A 24715-nucleotide genomic window follows, 5' to 3' on the forward strand; every position below is an offset into this window, starting at 1 on the left:
TCATGGCTTGTACCCCATAATGGATTTTTCCTCCAGAAACTTGTCCAATCCCCTTTTAAAGGCGTCCAGGCCAGTCGCCATCACCACATCCTGTGGCAAGGAGTTCCACAGACCAACCACATGCTGAGCAAAGAAATATTTTCTTTTGTCTGTCCCAACTCTCCCAACACTCAATTTTAGTGGATGTCCCCTGGTTCTGGTGTTATGTGAGAGTGTAAAGAGCATCTCCCTATCCACTCTGTCCATCCCCCACATAATTTTGTATGTCTCCACCAGCAGGACCCTGCCCAGATATGGGGAGGGCTGGGAGCACAAGCCCACCAAGAGATCTCAGTGCCCACATCTGACTCCCGCTCGCTTCTTGCTCCCATTCTGCCAGATTCCAATTCCATTCCCCTTGCCTGCATTTCCCCTCCTATGGGCTCCCACCATCTCACAGCCCCTTTAATCTCCGTCTCTTGCCTACGACCATAAGCAGAGAGTGAGTGTTCACTGCTGCAGCACGCTGGGTCTACTGGGGCCACTGAGCCCCCTACCATGACTCCAAGACCTCTCTGTGGCTCACCACTGACAGGTCAAGCAGAGAGTGGTTTGCTCAACAGGCCTCATTTGACACTTTACTGACACTGAACTGTATTTGCCACTGTCTGTCTGTTTACCCAGGTTAGGAACTCTCTGAAACCAGTTCTGAATTTTATCACCTTGATCAGTTTGGCATTGTGAGCAAACCTGGCCATCACTCTCAACTCCAGACCATTTAGGAACAAATCATAAAGCACAAGACATTATTTGGGGGCCCTCACTGCTACCTTCCTTCCATTCCTGGCCTCTGCTTCTAATTCTCTAACCAGATTAACTTCTATAAGACGACCTGCCTTTACCCCATGACCGCCAAGTTCATTCAGAGCCTTTAGGGAGGGCCCCTGATGACAGCCCAAGACCCAGGAGTCTGGCAACACCTCCCAAAGCAAAGCCCATTCAATAAACAAGCTTCCAGAAAAGGTTCCATCAACCACACACCACTGGGAGGGAGAGTAAGGATTAGTGGCTCTGCCCCACATCCAACTGCACGGGGAACGCTAACAAGCCAGTTCGCTGACTGAAGCTTAGTTCACTTGGTAAGTGCTCATCTTGTCAGGGTGAAATTTTTGGGCAATTGCAAACACACGCACGCCCCACACCAAGGACTTTCTTGTAGTAAATATGATCAGGATGGAATGATATGTTGGCAACCTTCAGTCTCGAGAGACACTGGTATCGCGCTCTGAAAGGTGGTTCTGGCACAGCGTCTAGTGTGGCTGAAAAGGCCGATTCGGGAGTGACAATCCCTTCCACACTGGGAGCAAGTGCAGTCTGTCCCTGGTCTGTCTCCCTGGCTGTGGGCCTTCCTTCCTTGCCTCAGTCTGTTGGCCAAGTGTCTCTTCAAACTGGGAAAGGCCATGCTGCACAGCCTGCCTCCAAGCGGGCCGCTCAGAGGCCAGGGTTTCCCACCTGTTGAGGTCCACTCCTAAGGCCTTCAGATCCCTCTTGCAGATGTCCTTGTATCACAGCTGTGGTCTACCTGTAGGGTGCTTTCCTTGCATGAGTTCTCCATAGAGGAGATCCTTTATTCATCCATAGAGGATGGAATGATACGTGAACCAGAAGAGCAGCAATGCGGGTGCAGGTGGCTTGTCAGGGGCTGGGAAGGAAGGTAAGAACTGGGACAGTAGCCACATGTTGGGGCCACAAGCGCAGCCGGCTCAGCAGGACTCCAGCTCAAATGGCAAGAGGAGAGCTGCTGGGCCAAGTGGAAACGCCCTGGAGACAGGGGTGAGCAGTGAGGTTGCAAAGTTTGCAGACAACAACAAACTTTTCCAAGTGGTGAAGACCAGAAGTGATTGTGAGAAGCTCCAGAAGGATCTCGGCAGAATGGGCAGTAAAATGGCAGATGCGCTTCAATGTCAGTAAGTGTAGTAGTTGGCATCCTTCAGTCTCGGAAGACCATGGTGTCACGCTCTGAATGGTGGCTCTGGAACAGAGTGTCCTCTCCAGTGCGCGAAGCCTGGGTAAAGAAGGTATGGAGGATAGGCTGTTACCCATGCAGCAAATCCCCTCTCCACGTCGCTGAAATGGTCCAATGGAAAGGCAGAGGCCAATATGGTTGGTTCCAGCGGCGTCGCAAGAGTTGCCAGAACGTGACTGTGTTCAGCCATGAACAGCCTCAGGGACTCCGGCTCCGGATTTTGCCTCGAGGTTGACTCCTGAAGCCTTTTCCATAACTGGATGTAGCCACAAGGCAGTGGAGGTTTGGGATCAGAGTTTTCCTTCTCTCAGATGAGCTGCCTTCCCAGGCTGACGAGCCACATCTACCCGGTAGCTGTTTAGTCGCCTCTTACGACAAGTACAGCCAAAAGTGTACAGTAAGTGTAAGGTCATGCACATTGGGGCAAAAAATCAAAACTTCACATATAGGCTGATGGGTCCTGAGCTGTCTGTGATAGATCAGGAGACGGATCTTGGGGTGGTGGTGGACAGGTCGATGAAAGTGTCGACCCAATGTGCGGCAGCAGTGAAAAAGGCCAATTCTATGCCTGGGGATCATTAGAAAAGGTATTGAGAACAAAACGGCTAATATTATAATCCCATTGTACAAATCGATGGTCAGGCCACACCTGGAGTATTGTGTCCACTTCTGGTCACCACATCACAAAAAGGATATAGTAGAAATGGAAAAGGTGCAAAAGAGAGAGACTAAGATGCCTGCTGGGCTGGGGCATCTTCCTTATGAGGAAAGGCTACAGTGTTTGGGCCTCTTCAGCCTAGAAAAGAGACACCTGAAGGGGGACATGATAGAGACATACAAAATTATGCAGGGGATGGACAGAGTGGATAGAGAGATGCTCTTTACACTCTCACACACCAGAACCAGGGGACATCCACTAAAACTGAGTGTTGGGAGAGTTAGAACAGACAAAATAAAATATTCCTTTACTCAGCGTGTGGTTGGTCTGTGGAACTCCTTGCCACAGGATGTGGTGATGGTGACTGGCCTGGATGCCTTTAAAAGGTGATTGGACAAGTTTCTGGAGGAAAAATCCGTTACGGGTTACAAGCCATGATGTGTATGCGCAACCTCCTGAGTTTAGAAATGGGCTATGTCAGAATGCCAGATGCAGGGGAGGGCACCAGGATGCAGGTCTCTTGTTATCTGGTGTGCTCCCTGGGGAATTTGGTGGGCCGCTGTGAGATACAGGAAGCTGGACTAGATGGGCCTATGGCCTAATCCAGTGGGGCTGTTCTTATGAAGAAGAGCTGCAGGCTCCAGACAGGCCCAGTGCCCAGCAAGAGCAGCCCTAATCTGCAGCTCCACCTCCTCTCTCCAAGCAGTGGCACAGGTAAGCCAGGGCTCTGCGGCCACAGCTCCACTGCGAAGTGCAGGTTTTGCGAGCAGAAGGTTCAATGTCTAGAGTTTCTTTGGCTTTGTTTGAAGACAAGGTGTACAGAAGAAAGCGGATGGGGAAGGACCTCTGTCTGAAGCCTCAGACAGCTCTGCAGGCAGCCTGGAGTGCAGTGGCTGGACTTGCCAGTCCTCCCCGAAGCAATGGCGCACAGAGCAGGCACAGTCCCACTTGCCTTGAACACGAGGCATGGTGCCCAAAGACTCCCTGCCAATCCATGGCAGAGGTCCAGATCCCAAGCCCTGTCCCTGGGACAGGCTTTCTAACTAAGCAAGAAAGGAGAGGAAAGGAAGAGGCCCCATCCCCTTTCCTTCCAGCAACCACCCTCCCTGCATCTCTGAAGGAAGTGCCCCACTTATAGAGGACCTTCCTTCTTTTCCTGCATGCTGCAGAGGAAGGAGGACAGACACTGTTTCATAGCCTGAAGAGTCACCTCAAGTGCAAGATCCCCATTTCCAAGGCCAGACACTGTAGCTGAAGGCAAGCCAGAGACCCTGGGGACAGAGTCACAGAGCAAGCGACAGAGCTTCCAGGTGGGCATCCCAAGCAACAATCAAATAGCCAAGAGCTGCTCTCCAGGAAGCCTGGAAGAGCCAAGTCACAAAGGAGTCATAGGATGCTAAAAAAAAAAAAAAAGGTTGCCATCCACAGGGAGAACACTTCATTTCAAGCCTTCCTTGAGTATCCTGCAAGGGCGAGTGAAGAGAAACTGAGATGTTCTTTAAAAATTCCCAACATGTTTGCGAGTCAGACCATTTCTGAGACTTACGGTGTGGTAATGGATCATCTCTTGGAGGGTGTCTGAGAACTTTGTCAAGCCATCCTATAAGTGAAGAAAAGCAGAGAAGGGAAGGCTGCTTCTGCTGAAGTTATCAAGAACCACCACCAAGGGATCTGGCTGCATGAGGGGTAGACTCAAGACAGTGGCACTTAAGAACAGCATCCCTTACTGCAGCAGAGCACCTCTTTAAAGGGCAGCCACTTTAAGCCTGGTCACTCAGGGGCAGGGGAGGGGGAGAGGAGATGGCACTTTTCTCAGGCCTCTGTCTAGGAGTCACGGTGAGTTGCACAGATATTTACGATCCAGTATTGAAGGCTATGAGGCTGTGTTCAGCTGATGAAAGGTTATGTGGCAGAAGCTAAAGACCGGTAAAGTCTGGGGGGTCAACTGTCCGCCCTACCTGTTCATCCATCTTAGGCAAGAGAGAGAGGAGGAGAGAGGCTCTTAGCACAAGGCTGCAGGGGTGTCCCAGTCAGTGCTGGCAGTCGCCTCAAGCAGCAGATTGGTGGGGATGCTCATCTCTGCCTGCCTACTTGTTCCCACTGCTCCTCCTCCTCCTCCCATTCCCTGGTTTAGAAAAGGGAGAGGAAGTGGGGAGGCAAGGAATGCACTGAGCCAGAACACTGATGAGTAACAGGAGGTCTTGGGCTGGCCCTGGTCACAGTCCACCTTTCCAGGCCTGCTTCAGCATCACTCACTCACCTCCAGCAGGGGATCCTGACTTGAGTACTGGGCAAGGTCTTGAATACCAAGCATGAACTGCTTGTTTGCCACGCAGAAGGCCTTTCCTGTGTCGATCATGGCAATGCAGAGCTTCACCAGCTGAAAAGGAAAGAGGAGCCTAGTCAAACACCTGTGCCGGCACCTCTGGAGTCATGACAGAAGGCGTGTCCATCATGCCCTTTTCTCTGTTGGAAAGAGACCACTGCCCGCAAGAGCCCTGACACAATCAAGCCCAGGAAGATGGCAGTCAGATGGCTGGGAAATTAAGACGGGGGCTGCCTGTTCGAGACATCTGAAAACTACTCCTGACCCAGTCAGACACTCGGCAGGTGAAACAAGCAGACTAATCTGGCCAGCAAGAACAGACGGACACGAGAGCCCCACAGTCCACTGGTCAAGACACCCCTTCATTGAGGCAATGCCATCGCAGGAAGCCTTGCTCCCTCCTGTTACCACAGCCTGAGTCCAGTGGTCATTGATGGGACAGAATGTCCACTGTGCAGGTTGGAAGACACATTACCCTGGCACGCCTGTGGCTGAGGAGCAGCAATGGGGCAGGTTGTGCCCTGCTCCCGGCACCACCTGTGGTCCCCTTTTGCAGGCTCCATGATTGCTCAGGGCTCCTGAGAGCAACCAGCAGCAAGCCAGCTGCTGGTTCCGCTTTGGTTCAAGTGAAGCCCATCCCTCTTGTACAGGCCCGGCTTGTCCCAAAACATTCCCCTGTGCCTAACTAATCTGAACTCCTGTTCCTAACACAACCGTCTCATCTCACAGTGGGCTACTAGATGCCTCTGGGACCACACACAGATAACAAAATACCTGCATCCTGGTGCCACTTCCTGGCATTCTCAGGTAGCCTACTTGCAAAACAAATGTTTGTGGTAAGCATCAGTGGGGGGGGGGGTGGATACTACATTTTTACACTCATGCCCCCACCCTGTGCAATACAGGGATCATTCAGAAGGAGGTCATGAAGTGCAGAGATGTCCACCATGTCCTCCAAGAGGAAAATGTTCTGCAGTTGCCACAGAGCGATCCTTGGAGAAGAAGCCTCTTGCCCCCAAGTTGCTGCATCCAGGTGGTATTGGGGCCTTTCCAGGGGGCCTGAGAAACTATGCCACGGGGGGGGGGGCAATCAGGGCAAGGCTGCTCACCTTTTCCAGCTTCAGCTCTAGCTCCGCTACATCTCCTTCGACATCTTCCAAAGCCGCCCTAAAAAGGGAAACAGGCAGGACAATGAGGATCCCCACAAAACTCATTCTCTGTTCCAAGTTTGGAGAAAAGATAGAGTGATACACAAGGGCAAGGCAAGGATTCTCCTTTTGCAGAGCAGGGAGGCTTGATGGAGCCTCTGGACCTTCTGCCCGCCCACCCCGCAGGCATCTCCTGGAAGGTCCCAGAATCACAGCACAACCTACTGCCGCTCAGTATGTCTAGAATGACCCTGTTTGTGCTCCTTACGCTTGAGAAGATTAAGGCAGGGCTGCCATGTGAACAACAATCAAAACAATGCTCCAGCAGCAAGTGAAGGAACTGGCACCATCTCCAAGAACAGAGCATTCCCTCAAGTTTCCCTGGCCTCATCTCAGAACTCCAGGTAGGGTCTTATCAGTTTTTACAATGGCATAACAACATTGATCATTTTATTCTCAATCCCTTTTTAATGATCCCAAGCATGAAATTAGCCTTCTTCAGCGCTGCCACACATTGAGTGGATGCTTTCACGGAGCTGTCCACCAGCACCTCAACATGTGGACCAAGCAGTTTATCTGGCTCATATGACAATTGGGCTCTCTTGTATCTTGAAAATATGATCAAGATATGCAGGTTTTCTCTTCTGTCATTTGCAGCTAACGAGTTTCTACGTAGGAAAAAGTGCTTATATCTGACCCTCACCTGCATAATGATATCACTTCCTGCTTAATGGTGTCACTACCAGTCCTCAGCCGGCACCATGAATACTATTTGGCCCACTGCCTGAAACAAGTTTGACACCCCGGACTAGGCAGATGGTGTCAGCAAGAAGGGCTTGGTTTCCTGCTCTGTAGTCTACTTCTGGGATAAACGTGCCCTGGAGTGCGAGTGGCTGCACTTCACCGAGGCTGGGGAACAAGCTGGCAACCCCAATCAGGACGGCTTAAACTAAGGGAAGGGAAAAGATTCTACCACAAACACACTGCTGAGGGCTGGAGAATGAAAAGCGGGCAACACAGGGGCCGCAGCTAAGATATGCCCACGCAAGGGACACAATGGAGAGGCGGGCAGGGCTCCAACCATGACACCAGGGTTGTGTCACCTCATGCAGAGCCAAGAGCTCCGCCCTGCCTCCCTGGGGGTCTGCAAGGGCTCTGCTCTCACAACTCCGCCCCCACCGGGCCACTCGTCCTAGCGGTGGCCCTGCCTGCAGACCCTCTGCGGGGCCAGCACCACAGCTGCCCCTTGCAGTGACTCCGCAGAAGCAGAGCTGCGAAAGGGCCGCGCGAACTTCCTCACTCCGGCCCTGGGAGCGGGAGGGGCGCGCATGTCCTCCCTGCCGCCGGCGCTGAGCTCGTTTCCCCTCCTGCTTCCGACATCGCTCTGGCCAGAGGGACGCTCTTCCCGCACGCCCAGAGCCAGCAGCGGGGCGGCCGGGGAGACTCCTTCGCCCGCACGCAGCTGCTCTGCGGAACTCCCTGCCGCAGGACGCGCTGGGGGCTCTGGCCCGGGTGCCTGCACGGGGCCTGGAGGAACGCCGGCTGCGCGGAGGGCCGGGACGCGGCTGTCGGCCGCGCTCCGAGGCGCTTGGCGGGCGCTGCAGAGGCAGGAGGCCGGGCCGGGCCCAGCGCTTCTGGCGAGGCGCTGCCCTCGGCGCTTCGGAGCCGCCCGCGGCCGGGCGCCCGCCCTCGGCCTCTCTCGAGAGGAAGTGGCGGGCAGACCAGCGCCCCGGCTCGGGCAGGCGGTTGCGACAGCTGCGGCCCGGGAGGCCCTTGCGACACTCCCGGCCAGCGGCCTTCTGCCGCCACCGCAGCGCCTCCGAGGGAGGCGGCCCTCCACCCCGCTCCCTCCGCGCCGCCAGCGCCCCTCCGGCACCCTCCAGCGGCGTCCCCGAAGGCAGGCCGCGGCCCCAGAAGAGCCGGCCAGCACAGGGGGCGGGAGCCCGGGGGTGCCCGGCCGGCCGGCGGCGTCCCCGCCTTCCCCGCGGCGCGCCCAGTGGCGGGGCGTTCCGCAGGCCGGCAGGCTGAGCCACCTGAAGCGGGGGGAGTCCTTGAGGCACTCGGCGCAGTCCACGGCCAGCCGCATCGTCCTCCGCTGCGCTCCGCCAGCCAGCAGGCGCTCGGGCACTGGCCAGGCGCTTCCGCTTCCGCCCCGGGAGGGCCGCCCGTGGCCACGACTCCCTCCGAAGCGCCGCCCCTTCCCTTGCCGGGGCGGGCGCGTCGCTGCGGAGCTGCGCGCAGGAGCCTCCAAGCCGCGGGCTGGCGGGCGGGCGGGCGCCCCTCCGGGCTGCCCAGGCCCCGCCGCGCCCCCCGCAGAGAGCCGTCGCCGGGGACGGGGCGCGCCCCGGAAAGCACAGCCGCCTGCGAGGCGCCGGAGCCCCGCAGCCGCAGACCCTCCGCGGCCGCCGTGCGCGGCAGGGAGGGGCGGGCGGGCGGCCGGGATGCCGGCGGTGCAGCGGCCCCGCTCCCGGCGCTGCCCACACGCGCCCTTCGGGGAAGCGCCTTCTGCGCGAGGCGCCTTGAACCTTCCACGCGGCGGGCGCGGGTCCCGCTTGACGTCCCGCAGACAGGCTGCGCCGCCCCCTTCGGCCCGGCACGGCCTGGCGAGGGCTCACCTGCAGCCGGCGCTTCCGCACGAGCGGGCCCGGGAGTGCGCCTGCTGAGGCTTTTCTGCGACCGCAGCTCCCGCGCCCAGCGAGTCCTCGGGCCTCCGCGGCTCAGCGCCTGCTCGAGGGCCGGAGCCGGCTGAGCCTGGCCGCCCGCAACAGCCAGTCAGCCAGCCAGGGAGGGCGCCAGGAGGCCCCAGACCTCCCACAGCCCTGCCGGTGCGAACAGAGGCCTTCACCGGAGAAAGGCCCGGTCTTCAATCCTTCAGTGGCCTCCGGAAAACGGAGCTGACCTGTGAACCCTTCTCAGTAGTTCCAGGCAGGGTCAATGCCGCTCATCTGGGCAGCTGCTTCTCCCAGCCATGTAAAAAATGCTTTCCCTTCTGCTTGGAAAAAGTTGCTATGAAGACAGTGCATCCTATTCCCCTACCACACCCCTCCAGGACAGGGGTCTCCAAACCCCAGCCCAGGGGGCCAGATGCAACCCACAGCAAGCCTCTTTGCGGCCCTTGGCCAACCTCTTGTCCCCTGAAAGCCTCTGGCCCACTCATGACCAGAACTGTGCTCTGATTGTGTCTGGAGGGTGTTCTGAGGGCCAGAGAGGTTGAATGAATGAGCCCATTCATTCACTTGTTCACTCATCTAAGTTCCATCTCTAATTTATTTCTTTAAATTTTATATTCAAATTTTTTCCTGGCCCTCAACACCATGCCAGATATTTGATGCGGCCCTCTGGCCAAAAAGTTTGGAGACCACTGCTCTAGGAGAACAGCCTTCCTCTAAAACCTCAGGGGTTCAGTGTGTCTCTCTGTGCTAAGGTGTGAGAGAAGAGCGTAGCCTAGCAAGCCTCCATCGATGTTGTTCGCTGGCGCATGAATAGCTCTGCCAACCTCCCGATGCATCTGTGCTGACAAGGGCCTTTGCCCAGTGCTGCACTGCTGGATCGCTGGCCTTAAGGCCCAGGACACCTAACCCATGTCCTCCTCTCTTGTCTCTCTTATGTGATCTGCAGAACACCCTGAAAGACCTGCTGGTGCCTGGTGAGACAAGGTCAGAGTGGGGTACCTGAGAGCCTCTCTGTTACCCTGCACATGCCCAATCTTGTCTGATCTTGGAAGCTAAGCAGGGTCAGGCCTGGTTAGTACTTGGATGGGAGACCGCCTGGGAATACTGGGTGCTGTAGGCTTATACCATAGTCTTTCGAGACTGAAGGTTGCCAACCTCCCCTCTCAACAAAACTTCTGTCATCTGACCTGCCTGCCTGAGGGAGAAGCTACCCAGATGTACACTGCCGAAGAATATTCACTGCACTGATGTTGAAAGTTGGAAAGGAGACTAAAGCTTTAATTGTAAAAAGGAAATATTAGAAATAAACGGGGATTAAGGAATCTAAATACCAGCCTTGTTATACCTCAGATGCCCCTCTTACACAGATGCTTTCACTTTGTTCAAAAATGCATTTTTGAGGGGAATTTACTAACAGTATTAATGCTGTACTGCACCCATCAGTGGCATTTGCTGATACCCACATCCTTCAGAACCGTCTGCCTGTATCATGGAAATCAACAGTGGAAATGGACTCTCTGTGTCACACAATAGCTAACATAAGAGCCCCACTGGGTCAGGCCTCTGGGAGCACACAAGATCCTTGCATTCTGTTGCCACTCCCTTGCACCTGAGATTCAGAGATGGAGGTTGCACAGACATATGGCTTGAAGAAGCCTTACAGCTATAGGACTGATATTGCATAATTAGAAGGATGTGTGCCCCCCCCCCACTTTTAGTCAATGGATTGAAGGCCTTGTGACTTCAGTGACTTGAGCAAATGGCTTACAGACAACTATAAACAGACATATTTGTCAATAGCTGGAAGCCTTTCCTAGACACATACACATAGCATGTGAAATGTGCAAGACTATAGCTTGTTTAAATATCTTAATATTTCTTTTTTTCCTCTCCTTTTTTGTTTTGTTTGAAAAAAAGATACCATTATGAGAAATTAAAAAGTATCGATATGTGCAACCCATGGACATTATATATCTGGACTTTCAGAAGGCGTTGGACATGGTCCCTCACCAAAGGCTACTGAAAAAACTCCACAGTCAGGGAATTAGAGGACAGGTCCTCTCGTGGATTGAGAACTGGTTGGAGGCCAGGAAGCAGAGAGTGGGTGTCAATGGGCAATTTTCACAATGGAGAGAGGTGAAAAGCGGTGTGCCCCAAGGATCTGTCCTGGGACCGGTGCTTTTCAACCTCTTCATAAATGACCTGGAGACAGGGTTGAGCAGTGAAGTGGCTAAGTTTGCAGACGACACCAAACTTTTCCGAGTGGTAAAGACCAGAAGTGATTGTGAGGAGCTCCAGAAGGATCTCTCCAGACTGGCAGAATGGGCAGCAAAATGGCAGATGCGCTTCAGTGTCAGTAAGTGTAAAGTCATGCACATTGCGGCAAAAAATCAAAACTTTAGATACAGGCTGATGGGTTCTGAGCTGTCTGTGACAGATCAGGAGAGAGATCTTGGGGTGGTGGTGGACAGGTCAATGAAAGTGTCGACCCAATGTGCGGCGGCAGTGAAGAAGGCCAATTCTATGCTTGGGATCATTAGGAAGGGTATTGAGAACAAAACGGTTAGTATTATAATGCCGTTGTACAAATCGATGGTAAGGCCACACCTGGAGTATTGTGTCCAGTTCTGGTCGCCGCATCTCAAAAAAGACATAGTGGAAATGGAAAAGGTGCAAAAGAGAGCGACTAAGATGATTACGGGGCTGGGGCACCTTCCTTATGAGGAAAGGCTACGGCGTTCGGGCCTCTTCAGCCTAGAAAAGAGACGCTTGAGGGGGGACATGAGACATACAAAATTATGCAGGGGATGGACAGAGTGGATAGGGAGATGCTCTTTACACTCTCACATAATACCAGAACCAGGGGACATCCACTAAAATTGAGTGTTGGGCGGGTTAGGACAGACAAAAGAAAACATTTCTTTACTCAGCGCGTGGTTGGTCTGTGGAACTCCTTGCCACAGGATGTGGTGCTGGCGTCTAGCCTAGACGCCTTTAAAAGGGAATTGGACGAGTTTCTGGAGGAAAAATCCATTATGGGGTACAAGCCATGATGTGTATGCGCAACCTCCTGATTTTAGGAATGGGTTACATCAGAATGCCAGATGTAGGGGAGGGCACCAGGATGAGGTCTCGTTATCTGGTGTGCTCCCTGGGGCATTTGGTGGGCCGCTGTGAGATACAGGTAGCTGGACTAGATGGGCCTATGGCCTGATCCAGTGGGGCTGTTCTTATGTTATGTGCATTGATCTTTGCAGTTGTTTGTTCTGTTTACAGTATTTGGACTGTGTTTAAATGTATTTTTTATCCTTCCACAAAAATGGCTCTTTCTGAATGAAGTCCATCACTCCATCTCAACCAATGACTCTAGGGAGATGTTGCAAATATGAACACCACATCAGAAGCAGACTAGCAACATTTTGCATCAAAGATGGAAGTAAAGCACATGCATCCTGCCCTGGAACACCACACAATGCTGAAAGCAGGTCTTGTGGCCCCTCGAGCCTGAATTCGCATCTTCACTTTCACCTAAGCCCTTGGGAGCCACTGTCTGTTTTTGCTGCAACAGACTGGCACAGCCACCTGGGTTAAAAGAGCCTTCTGGAGTAATCTTCCACACCTGGGCTGAAGCACCTCCCCAGAGCAAGACTGTGGTTACCCAATGCATCAGCAGGTTGCTGCAGTCCGGAAGGTTAAGGCTACCCCAACACCATGTCCAAGCACCTGGCCTCCCAGCAGGGACTCCAAGTTGTATTCCAGCCTATGCTCACCCTTGTCTTCCAAAGTGCTCCTGCTCCCCAAGCCCACCTCCCATAGTGCTGAAAACCCAGCGCAGACAATCCAGCCCCAGCAGAGGAGGGGCTTAGTCAGTGATCAGCTGGCACTTCACCGCCTTGCTTGGTAGGAGAAATGTAATTCCCATTTGCTTTTGAGAAAATATTTTCTCTCCAATCGGCATGTTCAGCCCGTATTTTGGTTCCAAAGAGCAAAATCGCTGGACAGGTGAAATCCAGACAGAGTAGTGCCACCAACCTGTGGAGCAATGAGCAAAGAAAGGAACAATTCCATGCAGGGTTGTGTCCAAAATTACCCTCATACATCAAGTATTTTGGGGCATTCTGAATGGTTCCTTCTCATTCCTGATAGTGAATATTAGGAGTCCTCTATGGTTGCATGAAGGATTTTCAGTTCTGGGTCTCTCTCTCTCTCTCTCCCCTTTGTGCACATGCCCCATCAGTGTGGTGAATTTGAGATTAGCATCCCAGGTTACACAGCTGAGTGCCCACCTCACTGGCTGATAAGCATTTGAAGTCCTTGCTATCAATTGGCTCCTCAAGCTTGAAACCTCAGTTCAGCAATATTTTGAAATTAAAACCTCAGTTCCATCATTCCCATTAATCTTGTGCTTCATGTTTTGTTGGTTACAATTGAAAACGTCAACTACCAGAATTGTGTTGAAGAGTGCTGACTGAGGGCCCAATCCTTTCCAATTTTCCAGTGGAGGTGCAGCTGTGCCAATGGGGCATGCAATGCATCTTGTGGTGGGGCAGCAGTCACAGAGGCCTCCTTCAGGTATGGGAATATTTGTTCCTTTACCTTGGGGCTGCATTGTGGCTGCACAAGTGCTGAAAAATTGGACAGGTTTGGGCCCTAAATTCCCATTTCATGTACAATTTCTAAAATTTTAAAAGTATGATGATGCCAAAAACATTCGAGTAAAATATATTCCATCCACTTAAATTTTATTCATTATTTGTTTTATTTACTGAACAAATTTCTGGAGGAAAAATCCATTACAGCTTAGAAGACATGATGTGTATGTGCAACCTCCTGATTTTAGAACTGGGCTATGTCAGATGCAAGAGAGGCACAGGTCTCTTGTTATCTGGTGTGCTCCCTGGGGCATTTGGTGGGCTGCTGTGAGATACAGGAAGCTGGACTAGATGGGCCTGTGGCCTGATCCAGCAGGGCTGTTCTTATTTATATAAAACTGATTTTTTCAGCCCCCACACGTGTGAAATATATGATGTGGCCTTCATTCGGAAAAGTCTGGAGACCCCTGTTCTAGTGGCATCAAGGATCAGCCAGCTAGCCAGTGGAAGCAGAATGAGCCCTGAATTAAAATTGGAAATAATAATATTTATTCGATTTTCTGCCTTTCTCCCCGAAGGTCACCCAAGGCGACTTATAAAGAAAATAATTCTTTATATGATAAAGTTCACTCTTTTGGTATTGTATCAGGAGACAAAGATCAAAATTAAATCCCACACTGTAAAAACAAGTAATCAAAATATTGCATGAACAATGTTAGCCTTTCAGAGGAAAAGCTGAAGAAATTACAGTGAGCGCAGCAAAGCCTATTCAGAACTTCTTCCTTTTCTTTGCTTTAGTATTGAGTGTGATGTGACTTCCATTTAAGGTAATTGGCTGCTGACTGATGTGCGGCTATATTTCTGTTTTGCATATGCAGTTTTCCATAACACTAATTGTATTTACTTATTAACTAGCAGCTTTCGAAGAGAACCAGAGGCCTAGCAAGCAAGCCCCCCAGACCCAGGCAGCTCAGGCACTGGCACTGAAAATCCTGTCCTCCCATTTTAGAGCAGAGACCCTGGGCCCCCAGAGCACATCCCTTTCCCCTTTCTCAGGCCAGAGAAGCCCGGCTGCCAGGATGCTTTCACAGGTGGTAGTGGGCCTCCGTAGAGAGCAAGCAGAGGAGATCAACAGGCTGGAAGGAGCTTCAAAAGCAAGGAAGGGCTCTCCAGAAGGCTTGAAGAAGAAAGCCAACTGTATTCAGCAACTATTCACCATATTTATTGAGTGCCACTGCTGTACAGAACACAAGTGACAAGCCCTGCCCGTGGGGCTCACAATCTAAGACAGCCAAAGAGAACAAGTGTGATGTGGCCCAGTAAGGCATCCAGGGAGGCAGGTCACCATATCCATGCATTCCAAGATTGTGCCGGGGTACCACAGATGAGTCTCACCCTACAAATAAACAACTGATCAGAACTTCTCAGGAGAAACTAAACCGTCTGTAGGGGACATTACTTTTTCCTTCAAAGCCAAGATCACTGGGAATGAGAGGATGCAAAGATGACCAACAAAATTCCTCGACCAGACAGAGAGAAACACTCTTGCTGTGCCAAAGCTTACAGGAAGCTCTGTCTCGCCTGCATTTCTATGGAACCAGCTTCATTGGTGACAAAATCCCACCTCACTTTACACACAGCAGGAACTATACACATCTCTTTTGGAGTATAAAAAAGAACCCAGTTTTTTAGAAAGGCTCCATAGTTCAGTATAACTGGAAAATAAACCTCCGTGGTTTTATTCAGACTTTACACGCACTCGCATGCACACACAGCGGACAAAAAATCATTTTAAAACAGATCCAGTTTAGAGTCCTGTCAACACATCAAATTTGGATCAAAATTATGACTGTCACAGCAGACACTCCATTTCTATGTGCTCCATTTGCATCATCAGAATGAGAACCTGGCCATTCCTCAGGTCTTCCTCCCCTGCATCCATCAACCAAGACCCCGCTGCTTGGAAGGGGTTTGCATCTCCCTCTGCGAGCCCTCCTGCCCCACAAAGCCACCTCCAGGCTGAAGATGGTTCCTCCCAAGGCCATGCAGTTGCACAGTCTGCTGCACCAGCCGAGAGGTGGGGAAATGACGCAGTAGAAGGCAAACCCCATTTGCTTTCTTAGTTGCAAACACTAAGGAAGCGCCTCTCTCCTGAGGCGGCTGGAGGGTGAGCAATTAATAGACCAACAATCAGGATGCAGGGCGGCAGGAAGAGAGCTACTCTACTAAGTCATCCCTGTGGCCGAGGAGTGCCCTGCACAGGTGCAAGAGGACAGGTGGCCACTTCCTAGCACAGTGCCAACTAAAGAACACAAACCCCAAAGCCAAGAGGCATGGTTGCTTCACAGGCTTCACAGCTCACCAGAGGAGTGACCCAGATATGCCAAGGGCACCAGCCCCACACCAAGTGAGCACTGCACTGCCGGTTATGAATGAAGCCGTCTTCTCTAGGACCACTAGGCAAAAGAACACACCAGTTCAGCGAAGTCTCCATCTGCCTAACCACCACTGGTGGCAACGTAAGTGAGAGCTGACCTGCTCCTCAGTACATGAGCCATAAATTGCCAAGCAGTGAAGCAGGGGCGAACACAAAGGAATGGCTTGAGCAGCTGCTACAGTCCTGAGCAGACTTCTTCTAGGCTGTGTGCAATGTTCTCGAGTGGGTCACTAGGAACAGATTCTGCAGAAAAGAGAGAAGAGCAGAGATGTTTTCTCAAGAGGGAACTGGTTTGCTTCACAAATGCAGGGCAGGCATGAGACACTCCTGCAAGCAGGCTCTACTGACCCCAGCAGCATGCCTTCAACCATGGGCTGATGGCTCTGGAACTCTAAGAAAGTGACACGTGAGAGCACCCTGATCTCCTCCCTCTCTGGGAACAGACAGCCCAAGAACTCAGCCAGCTGCCCACATTTCACAGGCCAATTGCTAAAGCAAGGGAGGGATGCAACGTGCTCCATTCATCTGGACGCCTCCATCAATCTTACCAGAGAGTCTTCCAGAGTCCCTAAGAGGTGAACCTATGAAAATTCATGCCAGGGGAAAAAAGTCTCTGGCATGGACTCCTGCTTCTCCAAAACACTTGCCATTTCTGCAACCACATGCATTGCAAAAGGAATTCAGAAAGACCTTTGGACTGTGCACCAGAAAATGACAGATTTGAGCATATTTGTCTTTTAATATAAATAACTATATGTAGGGAAAGAAAGGTAGCCTCAAATTAGAAAAAAATATATACAAAGCTATGGAATGGATCACAGATTAAAAGCAGTTTTTTTGGTTTCTTTTTTTTAAGTCTCATGCTTTTGTTAACTTAGACAAAACCTAAATTAGTACACAATACCATTCAGTTTAACACTGAAATCCTTTAAACATGTATACAAAAGTGCAGCATTCTTACTGCTGGACAACAGCTCAGTAGTCAACAAATGGCTGGCTACCATGAACAGCCAGAATTTGTGACCTGAAGGAAAAAACCATCAGTTTACAGCAGCGGAGAGGTGAGAAGTCTCATCAGTGCCAGCCAGAATTAGTTGATTACTCTGACTATCGTGGCCAACATGCTTTCCAAGGAAGGCATCTCCACCTGCCAGACTTGGATTAAGAAACACGTATGTGACTGGCAGTGACCAAACTTAGCAAGATTCTGCTTGTTAGCCTAATAAAGAGCAGCAGGACAAAAAGTAACAGGCTGATGAAAAGGGTGCTGTGAGGACAGGAGGATCCAGGCTGCAGTGACTGTGGGTTGCTAATGACCCGCCTTATGGTCTATGCTGCTGACTGCACAGGAGCCTTCAGGGACAACCACAACCAACGGCTACTGGCTCTGACAAGGAGCTGGTCTGAAGCAACAGGCAGCAGGTGCTTGCCCACCACCCAAAAGCAGTTCTCCTTGCTGGGCTGCAGGAAGGTTACAGAGACCTGGGCCAGGCTCAGAGGGATACTTCTGCCTTCCTGGTCTCCACAGCCAGTCACCGCCATGATGCGGCATTTCTTGGTCACTGCTTGGACCCATCATTGCCTCCGACTCACACAGCCACTGCAGTGACAGCAACACATATGCCAGGACACAAGTCAGCCTCACGCCAATCTAAGCCCCTGCCTGCCATCACTCGACTCCCAGAGCCAAGAGCAAACATGGCACTTACTGCCAGCTTCACGTGCACGAGCTTCTTTCACAGCACTCTGGGGCTGGATTCCTACACAGCTCACCTGGAAGTCAGCCCGCTCAACACAACGGGACTTCCTTCTGTGCACAAGACTGGGCTGCACAAGGCACCCTTGCACTGCTAGCCCAACCAGGACACTCCTCCAGAGGCAGCCCAACAGGTACTGTGCTCCTCCTGGGGAAGCATGCCTGGCAGCTCTCTCTGCTGCTGCAGCTCTGGTGCCCTGCCAGCACTTCTCACTCTGACCCACATCCTGAAAGGTTTCTTCCGCCCCAATTATCCAACACAGGTTTCTCTCCCAGATGTGAGACGGCATGACCTTAGAAATGGAGGCAAGAAGGTATGTGGGCCCCATCTGGGAGAGAAGCGAGTCTCGCTTCTTGCCTGGGCTTGTGAGGGTTCACTTGGTCACACAGACACTGCTGGCAGAGAGGGGCCAGCAAAGAAAGGGGTCAGGCCAGCGAGACTGCCAAGGCCAGACATGGCTGCTGGCCTTTCCCCTTTTTTTCTTAATTCCACTGACATTCACCAGATCTTGAAATCCCAAAGAGAAATGCTCAATTTATTCATGTGAAGAATTACACAGACACCAAGACAACGGAAAAAAAAGCAGACAAAGGCAAGGACTCGGAAGAGGAGAAACTTCTTTTCCCCCTTCTTCACAGGGACACGCAGGGAAGGAGGGAGGGAACACCAAGCTCAAGAGACAGGCGGGCTCAACGGAAGCTGAAGCAGGAGACATTCTGCCTGTGGGGTGCGGCATCTGGAACGCAAGTACAAATGGGATGGCTGACTCAGGAGACAGGTGCCCACCGCCCTCTGAACAGCTCAGGCACACAGACTGAGCCCCACACCTGAAGCGACATGTGAACTGCACCAAAGCCAGCAGCACAGTGAGGGCGGGGGGGGGGGGGGAGGAGGAGAGAGGAATGCAAGTGCTGGTGTTCACTTCAAAGAGCAGCCCTCACAGCCAGAAGGGCCAGGCCTGCCAGAAGCAGAACTGGCTGCAGCAAGCTCAGGAAAGACAGATCAGCAGCCTGCTGAGCAGGTGTAATGCAAACTGCTGGCTTGGAGACAGTCAAGAATGCCAGATCTCATTCTGATGGGTACAGGGAGCACCCTCCAGGCAGCACAGCAGTACCTATGGTGCCCTAGGGCCATTAAAAGCCCTGGCTACTCAGCAGCAGCATGGAGAGTTCATGCAGGTACCTGCGAGTCCGGACCGCTGTCCCAGCCCTGCAAAACACACACACACACACACACTCCCATCCTGGCTCAAACAGCAGGCAGGGAAGCCAGTCCCCCCAGGGTGGGGCCCCATCACATATGCCTGGAGAATCAAGTGCTCACCAAGCTCTGGGCTCCTACGTTCTGAATCTGCCGTGTCCTGCATCTCTTCATCCTCCTCGTCGTCACCTTCTTCATGGCCTCCCTCACCCCGCAGCTCCTTCTCAATCAGCTGCCTGGCCAGCTTGATGTTCTGGGCCTCGTTGTAATGCATTTTCCTCTTCATTTCAAACTGCCTCTTTTTCTCTGCAGAGAGGAAAACACACTCATGACCAGCCATCAGCACCACCCCAAGGGGCCACGGTCTGCGCTTGGTGGCTGAGCACAAGTTTGCTCAACAACACTTGACAGTTCAGCACTGAAAGAAACCAGAGATGCGCCACCAGGGGCTGCGCTCCACACCCGGAAACTACGCTGGGCCTCTGGAGGCCAGACACAGGCAGTTCTGGTTTTCAAATGAGAAGGTGAAAATTCTCCACAAGGGAGACACTGCCGAGGTGGCATCGCAGCTGCGTCCATCAGGACGCCGACGCAATATCGCTTGTCTGTCACCATCACCTGTGTCACCTGCAAGCTCAAGTGCCTGAGCAGTGATCAGGTCTGAAGCAAGGCTACGGTTCCCCTGGATCACGGAACTGGGATCTACACACTGATGAGACTCCCCAAGTACACAAAAGTGACTACAGGAGGTGGGCTTTAAGGCTGCGAAGGGGCTACATTTTGTTGCAGATTTCACTTCCTCTGCTTTCCAGCCTGCCCCGCCTCAAAAACAAAGGGAGGCTGGGGGGGCAGAAGACGCCACCCACGTGGAGCAACCAGTTCTACACAGACAGAGTTGAACTGTCGGAGCGACTTCCGTTGCCTGTGCAGCAACGGCTGCTCCCATTTCTGACAGTTCCTTCTGCTGCAAGCTTGCTCAAGCTCACTCCCGAGCTCCTTTGGGCAGTGTTGCAAACTCTTCCCTTGGACTGACCTGCAAGTTTCAGTGGTGCTTCAGCAGAGGGTGGGGAAATCTCAAATAAATTCTGCGTTGCTAGAAATTAGCTGGCAGGGTCTTCCTTCAAACCACAGTTTATGGAAATCAATGGGCCACAGCACAGGACTGCATAGTTGTCTATGCTGCTAGAACTGACCAGCAGATTTCCTGCTTAGAAAAATCCAAGTCCCAGATGTGTGTCGGCCTTTGCGCACAGGGCTCCAAGATTTGTCCAGTCCCCTTTTAAAGGCATTTAGGCCTTCAGGTCCCATCACCACATCCTGTGGCAAAGAGTTCCACAGACAGGGAAGAAATGAAAGCCATGACAGAGTTTATCTTCTTGGGCTCCAAGGTCACTGCAGATGCAGATTGCAGCCATGAAATTAAAACATAAGAACATAGGAACAGCCCCACTGGATCAGGCCATAGGCCCATCTAGTCCAGCTTCCTGTATCTCACAGCGGCCCACCAAATGCCCAGGGAGCACACCAGATAACAAGAGACCTCATCCTGGTGCCCTCCCCTGCATCTGGCATTCTGACATAGCCCATTTCTAAAATCAGGAGGTTGCACATACGCATCATGGCTTGTAACCCCTAATGGATTTTTCCTCCAGAAATTTGTCCAATCCCCTTTTAAAGGCATCTAAGCCAGACGCCATAACCACATCCTGTGTCCTCAAGGGCAACGGTCTCCGTGGCCCAGTGTTCAGAAAAAGCTGTCTGGGCACAGCACTTTCTGTTCTGGGTCGCAGTCACCTTCCTCTTTGCCTGATCATCCCACAACCTCTTACAGAGCAGCTGCTGCCCCCAGGAAGCATATGGGGCAACAGGCATCAGAAGCGGCTGCCCAGCACGAGGCTGTGCGATGACTGAGCAAGATGGCTGCAGGATGGAAAGCACGGTGCCATACCGAGACGGCTTTTCCTGAACACCGGATCTGGCCTACAGGCTGGGGTTTGGAGGCCCCTGCTCAAGGGAAAACAAGAACAGATCTACTAGCAGCCATTAATGCAGGGAGGAGTTACTTGGCAGTGGCTTTTGGCTGTATAAATGAGGTAACTTTGGACTGCAACATTATACAAGTTGCTGAAAACGATGAGCTCTTTGGCAAGGGTGCCACTCCAGAACAGGAGACTGGAGGGAAACTGCTCTGCAAACTTTCCAGCACTTGAGGAAGTACTTCTGTGGGCTGGAGATGAAAGTGACAATCTGCCCATTCCTCCTCGGACAGAAACCTGAAGACACCAGAAACACCACAGAACTCTTCTGAAGGTTGCTTCTGCTCAGATGATCATGCAATTCGTAGTCCTTTCCTTGCTGGTCCTTGATGCGGACGAAGGAAATGATGCAACATGAAATCTACACAGGAACTTGGAGAATGCTGTTGCTCCTCAACAGGTGCCTTCCCCTGCCTAGCAAAACAAGCCATGGGAACTCAACTCCACTTGCTGCCAAGCACCTTTGTAAACAGGGGTGTTCAGCCCTGATTGCCACCCAAGCAGGAAGGCAAAAGGAACTGGATGTCAAAAATGGTGCGGCTTCTGCCACAGCAAAGACCACTCCACGTTTTCAACTCCTCCTTCAAGCCAAACAGCAGCAGCCTTTGCATTGAAATTACATTTGAGCAAAATTTAAGCTTGTTGTTTTATTTGCATAATTTAGGGTTTTTTACTTTTTCAGGAATTGGTCATTAATTTTGGCATGAAAAACCAAGAAAGACAATTCTCTGAAGGGTCACTTTTATATTCTGTCTGTGTGAAAGAAATCAATTTCGACTGTAGTAAAATAAACTGCATGCCACGTTTTGGGTGAGAATGTGCACACATGGCATCAAAGCTCGTGGCATCCTTTGGCTAATGGGTGACATTTGTTACGCAGAAAGCTGCCAGCTTTGGAGAAAACAAGTGCCCTTTGTGGCGGAAAGAGTCAGGACAAGCAACTTGGGTGAAAAGCCTCAGAGGCTTAAGGGGGAAAAAAAGCTGTTTTTCCCAGATTAAAACCAACACCTCTGGAAGACCACAGACACACATCCCTTATCCAGCCACAGGAATAGTGGAAGTTGCCTCGGCACAGATAACCTACGCACCCCAAACACAAGACAGCCAATTATGGTCTTGGTTTCCTATCTGGGAAACAGAAGTAATAACAGCATCCTTCACAGGGCTCCTGTGAGAATGAACAGCAAGAATCTTCCCCAACCCCACATCGCAACTTTGAGTCATCACACACACACCCCAGCAACAAAGCCAGACATACCCAGTTCTTCAGGAGTCAAGTCTTCATCATCCTCCTCTTCACTGCTACTTTCTTGTTGTGCCAAGATCTTGGGCCCCTTCCCTTCTGCAGCAGCTGCTAACCTGAACAGATACATCGTAAGGAGGAGTCAGACTCCTTAGTCCAAGATAGAGTCAATGTGAACCAACAGCCAGCCACTAACCGAAGAATGCACCTAACCATATCAACACTTGATAATCAGACTTGATTATACTCTGAAACGTCACCGGCTAGAACAATGACTATGGCCCAAATCCTAACCAACTCTGCAGCACTGGCATAGCTGTGCCAATGGGGCATGTGCTGCGTCCGGCAATTGGGTGGCAATCTTGGAGGCCTCCTCAAATTGAGAGAATGTTAGTTCCCTTACCTCGGAGCTGCACTGCCCTTATAACAGTGCTAGAAAGTGGGTTAGGATTGCGTTCTATGTCATTTCTACCTCCCAAATGCAGCAGTCAGTATGGCAGAACTTGATGGTTCAAAAGACAGCATGGTGTCCAAAGCCTGTTTAGCTGCACTAAACTGAGTGGGGTCCCTGCACAGTCCTGCTCCCTGCAGGAGAGGGGAGCTGAGGCCAGCAGTTGCACATAGCAGTGGTCTCCGCCCCGTCCAGCCCGACACTCCCCTTTCTTGTCCCAAAGAAGAAGGGGACCGTCATGGCTGTGTTTCACCAAGGCAACGCAGTCTGGAGGCCCAGTCCTGTGCTTCCTTCTCCTGCTGCAAAGTAGCAAGAGCAAACTAGCACGGTTGTTTAGCCGAGCACAAGTGATCAACAGCACACATGCTCCCCACCCTTCCCTCTCTCATTCCCAAAGAAAGGGCTGAGATAAGGTGGCAACCACAATTGTGGGTGAGCAAGCAAAGCCAGCCCACAATTAAGGACCCCTGCGGTTGACTGCAATTCACTAGTTTCTGCTCCCCATTCTGATCACAGGAGAGTTGCCAGTCCACCCACAGAACAACACAATTTTGCCCAGTAATTACCAGATAATCTTGTCTCAGCTCTAAGCAGATGTGTTTGTACAAAGCATGTAGGCTGCGCACAGTTTAGGACTATGCTCTGACTAAGGTCCTACTGCACTACAAGTGCAGAAAGGAAAATAGTAGGGGCCTGAACAGTATCCTGAGGGACTCCACAGGGAGAGAGGGAGATTGAGGAGGACGTAGAATGAGCAAATTGACAGACAGCAGGACAACCAGCTAAGAACAGAGTTGTGAAACCAAAAACATGAAGGAAGTCTAGAAGAACTGTCCCTTAAATCACTTGATCTACACTCAAGCCACCCTGCTCCCAGGAGCTCTTACTTTTTGGCCAGCACATCCGCAGTCAGGGCTTCGTTGGACTCTGTATCGCTGGCTCCCTCTTCATCGTCTCCCACCATGCTGTCAAGAGAAGCAAGCAGTCAAGGGAACGTCCTCTGCCAAGTCCCCTAAGTGTACACGGAAGCCTCAAAGGCTGTTTGTGGGTCCAAAGTTAATCCTGCCGCATTCCAGTGCTCTCCACAAGTAATGTCAGCAGTTCCCTTCCACTCCATGCCACAGACACTCAGGGCGCTGCAGAAAAACCCGTTAAAGGACCACACAGAAGAGGAGGACAGTCAGGCCGCATCTTCCGCAAGACCAACTGAAGGGAACTCCGGAACAGGGGTTCAGCCCAGAGAAGCAGCCGCACGATTAGCGCAGACGGCTCCGCCTGCCGTGTTTGTGCCCAGAGAGCCTGGAAGGGAGCACAGACCGTGGGGCCCTCCATCCCCTCCGTGCTCTCTGCTGGACTTCTGCCCTGCTGGACTGTGCGCGGCTTGGCAGCAGGCCAAGCAGCTCAGGTCACAGCTGAGCAGGAGGCGCTGCTCGACCCCCAGCAAGCCCTTCCTCCTGAGCAGCGCCACACGCGGGCAGGGCAGGGCAGGGCAGGGCACGCTGCGCAGGCCCAGCGCAGACTCGGCTCCTGCGCTCTCTGCGCCCCCAGAGGCCTCTGCGGTGCGGCGCTGCTGAGCAGCGGGGCTGCCCGCGAGCACTGGGCCGCCTGGCCGCGAAGGGAAGGCCCCGCCCCGCCGCCCCGCCCCGCCGCCGGCCGACCTGTGGTAGGGCGTGCTGGGCTCGTCGATCTTCATGAGGCCGTAGTCCTTGCCGGCCGGGTGGTAGGTGGCCAGGATGTTCATCTCGTCCCACTTCTGGCTCTTCTTGCTGCGGAGAGAGACGTCGCTCAGCCTCGGCCCGGCCGCAGCGCTCCCGCCCCGCCCGCCCGCCCGCCCGCGGGACCCACCCGTGCTCGTCGAGGCCGCCCGGGGACTGCGGCCGGGGCGGGGCTGGCGGGGCCGGCGGGGGCTGCGCGGCCAGCCCGGCCCCCCCGCTGCCCGCGCCGGAGCTGGAGCGGTTCTTGAGGATGCCCCTGACGGGCCTGCCGGCGCCCGCCGCCGACGCCTTCGCCTCCATGGGACGCAGCGCGGCTCTCGCCCCGCCCCGCCGCCCCGCGCCTGCGCGGCGCCGCCCCGACGTCACAGGCGCGGGGCGTGGCTCGTCCGCGGGGTGGGCGCTGCGAGGCGGAGCCCGCCCGCAGAGCCGGCGCCCCGTGCGGAGGCTGGCGGGACGGGCGAGCCGGCGCCCCCGG

General features: G+C 52.8%; 2 protein-coding genes across 7 annotated transcripts in view; both read right to left on the reverse strand.

The window, feature by feature from the left end:
* ACAP2 (ArfGAP with coiled-coil, ankyrin repeat and PH domains 2) overlaps window positions 1–8282 on the reverse strand; it is a 45525-nt gene extending 37243 nt beyond the window's left edge. For 2 of the 3 annotated variants that reach the window (XM_066622559.1, XM_066622558.1), the window contains exons 1-4: window positions 8171–8282; window positions 6099–6156; window positions 4924–5043; window positions 4210–4263 (exon numbers count right to left, since the gene is read on the reverse strand). In XM_066622559.1, coding sequence (XP_066478656.1) covers window positions 4210–4263; window positions 4924–5043; window positions 6099–6156; window positions 8171–8223 — 285 coding nt within the window. In that variant the 5' untranslated portion in view covers window positions 8224–8282. The remainder of the gene's footprint in view (window positions 1–4209; window positions 4264–4923; window positions 5044–6098; window positions 6157–8170) is intronic. The other variant, XM_066622560.1, reaches the window with a different exon arrangement.
* A 6319-nt stretch (window positions 8283–14601) lies between these two features.
* Window positions 14602–24576, reverse strand: PPP1R2 (protein phosphatase 1 regulatory inhibitor subunit 2). 4 transcript variants are annotated; one of them, XM_066622564.1, is made up of 7 exons: window positions 24371–24576; window positions 24184–24291; window positions 23413–23490; window positions 22090–22190; window positions 18919–19101; window positions 18778–18804; window positions 14602–16081 (listed from the first exon to the last, which is right to left on the reverse strand). In XM_066622564.1, the coding sequence occupies exons 1-7, from the start codon at window positions 24538–24540 to the stop codon at window positions 16014–16016; spliced, it is 735 nt and encodes a 244-aa protein (XP_066478661.1). In that variant the 5' UTR covers window positions 24541–24576; the 3' UTR covers window positions 14602–16013. The 4 variants fall into 4 exon arrangements, with proteins under 4 accessions (XP_066478661.1, XP_066478664.1, XP_066478665.1 ...); XM_066622567.1 differs by having other exon boundaries at window positions 18710–18804; XM_066622568.1 differs by lacking the exon at window positions 18778–18804 and having other exon boundaries at window positions 14602–14797.
* Window positions 24577–24715: the final 139 nt, after the last annotated feature.

The sequence above is a fragment of the Tiliqua scincoides genome, chromosome 3 (assembly GCF_035046505.1).
Source record: "Tiliqua scincoides isolate rTilSci1 chromosome 3, rTilSci1.hap2, whole genome shotgun sequence".
NCBI classification, from domain to species: domain Eukaryota; kingdom Metazoa; phylum Chordata; class Lepidosauria; order Squamata; family Scincidae; genus Tiliqua; species Tiliqua scincoides.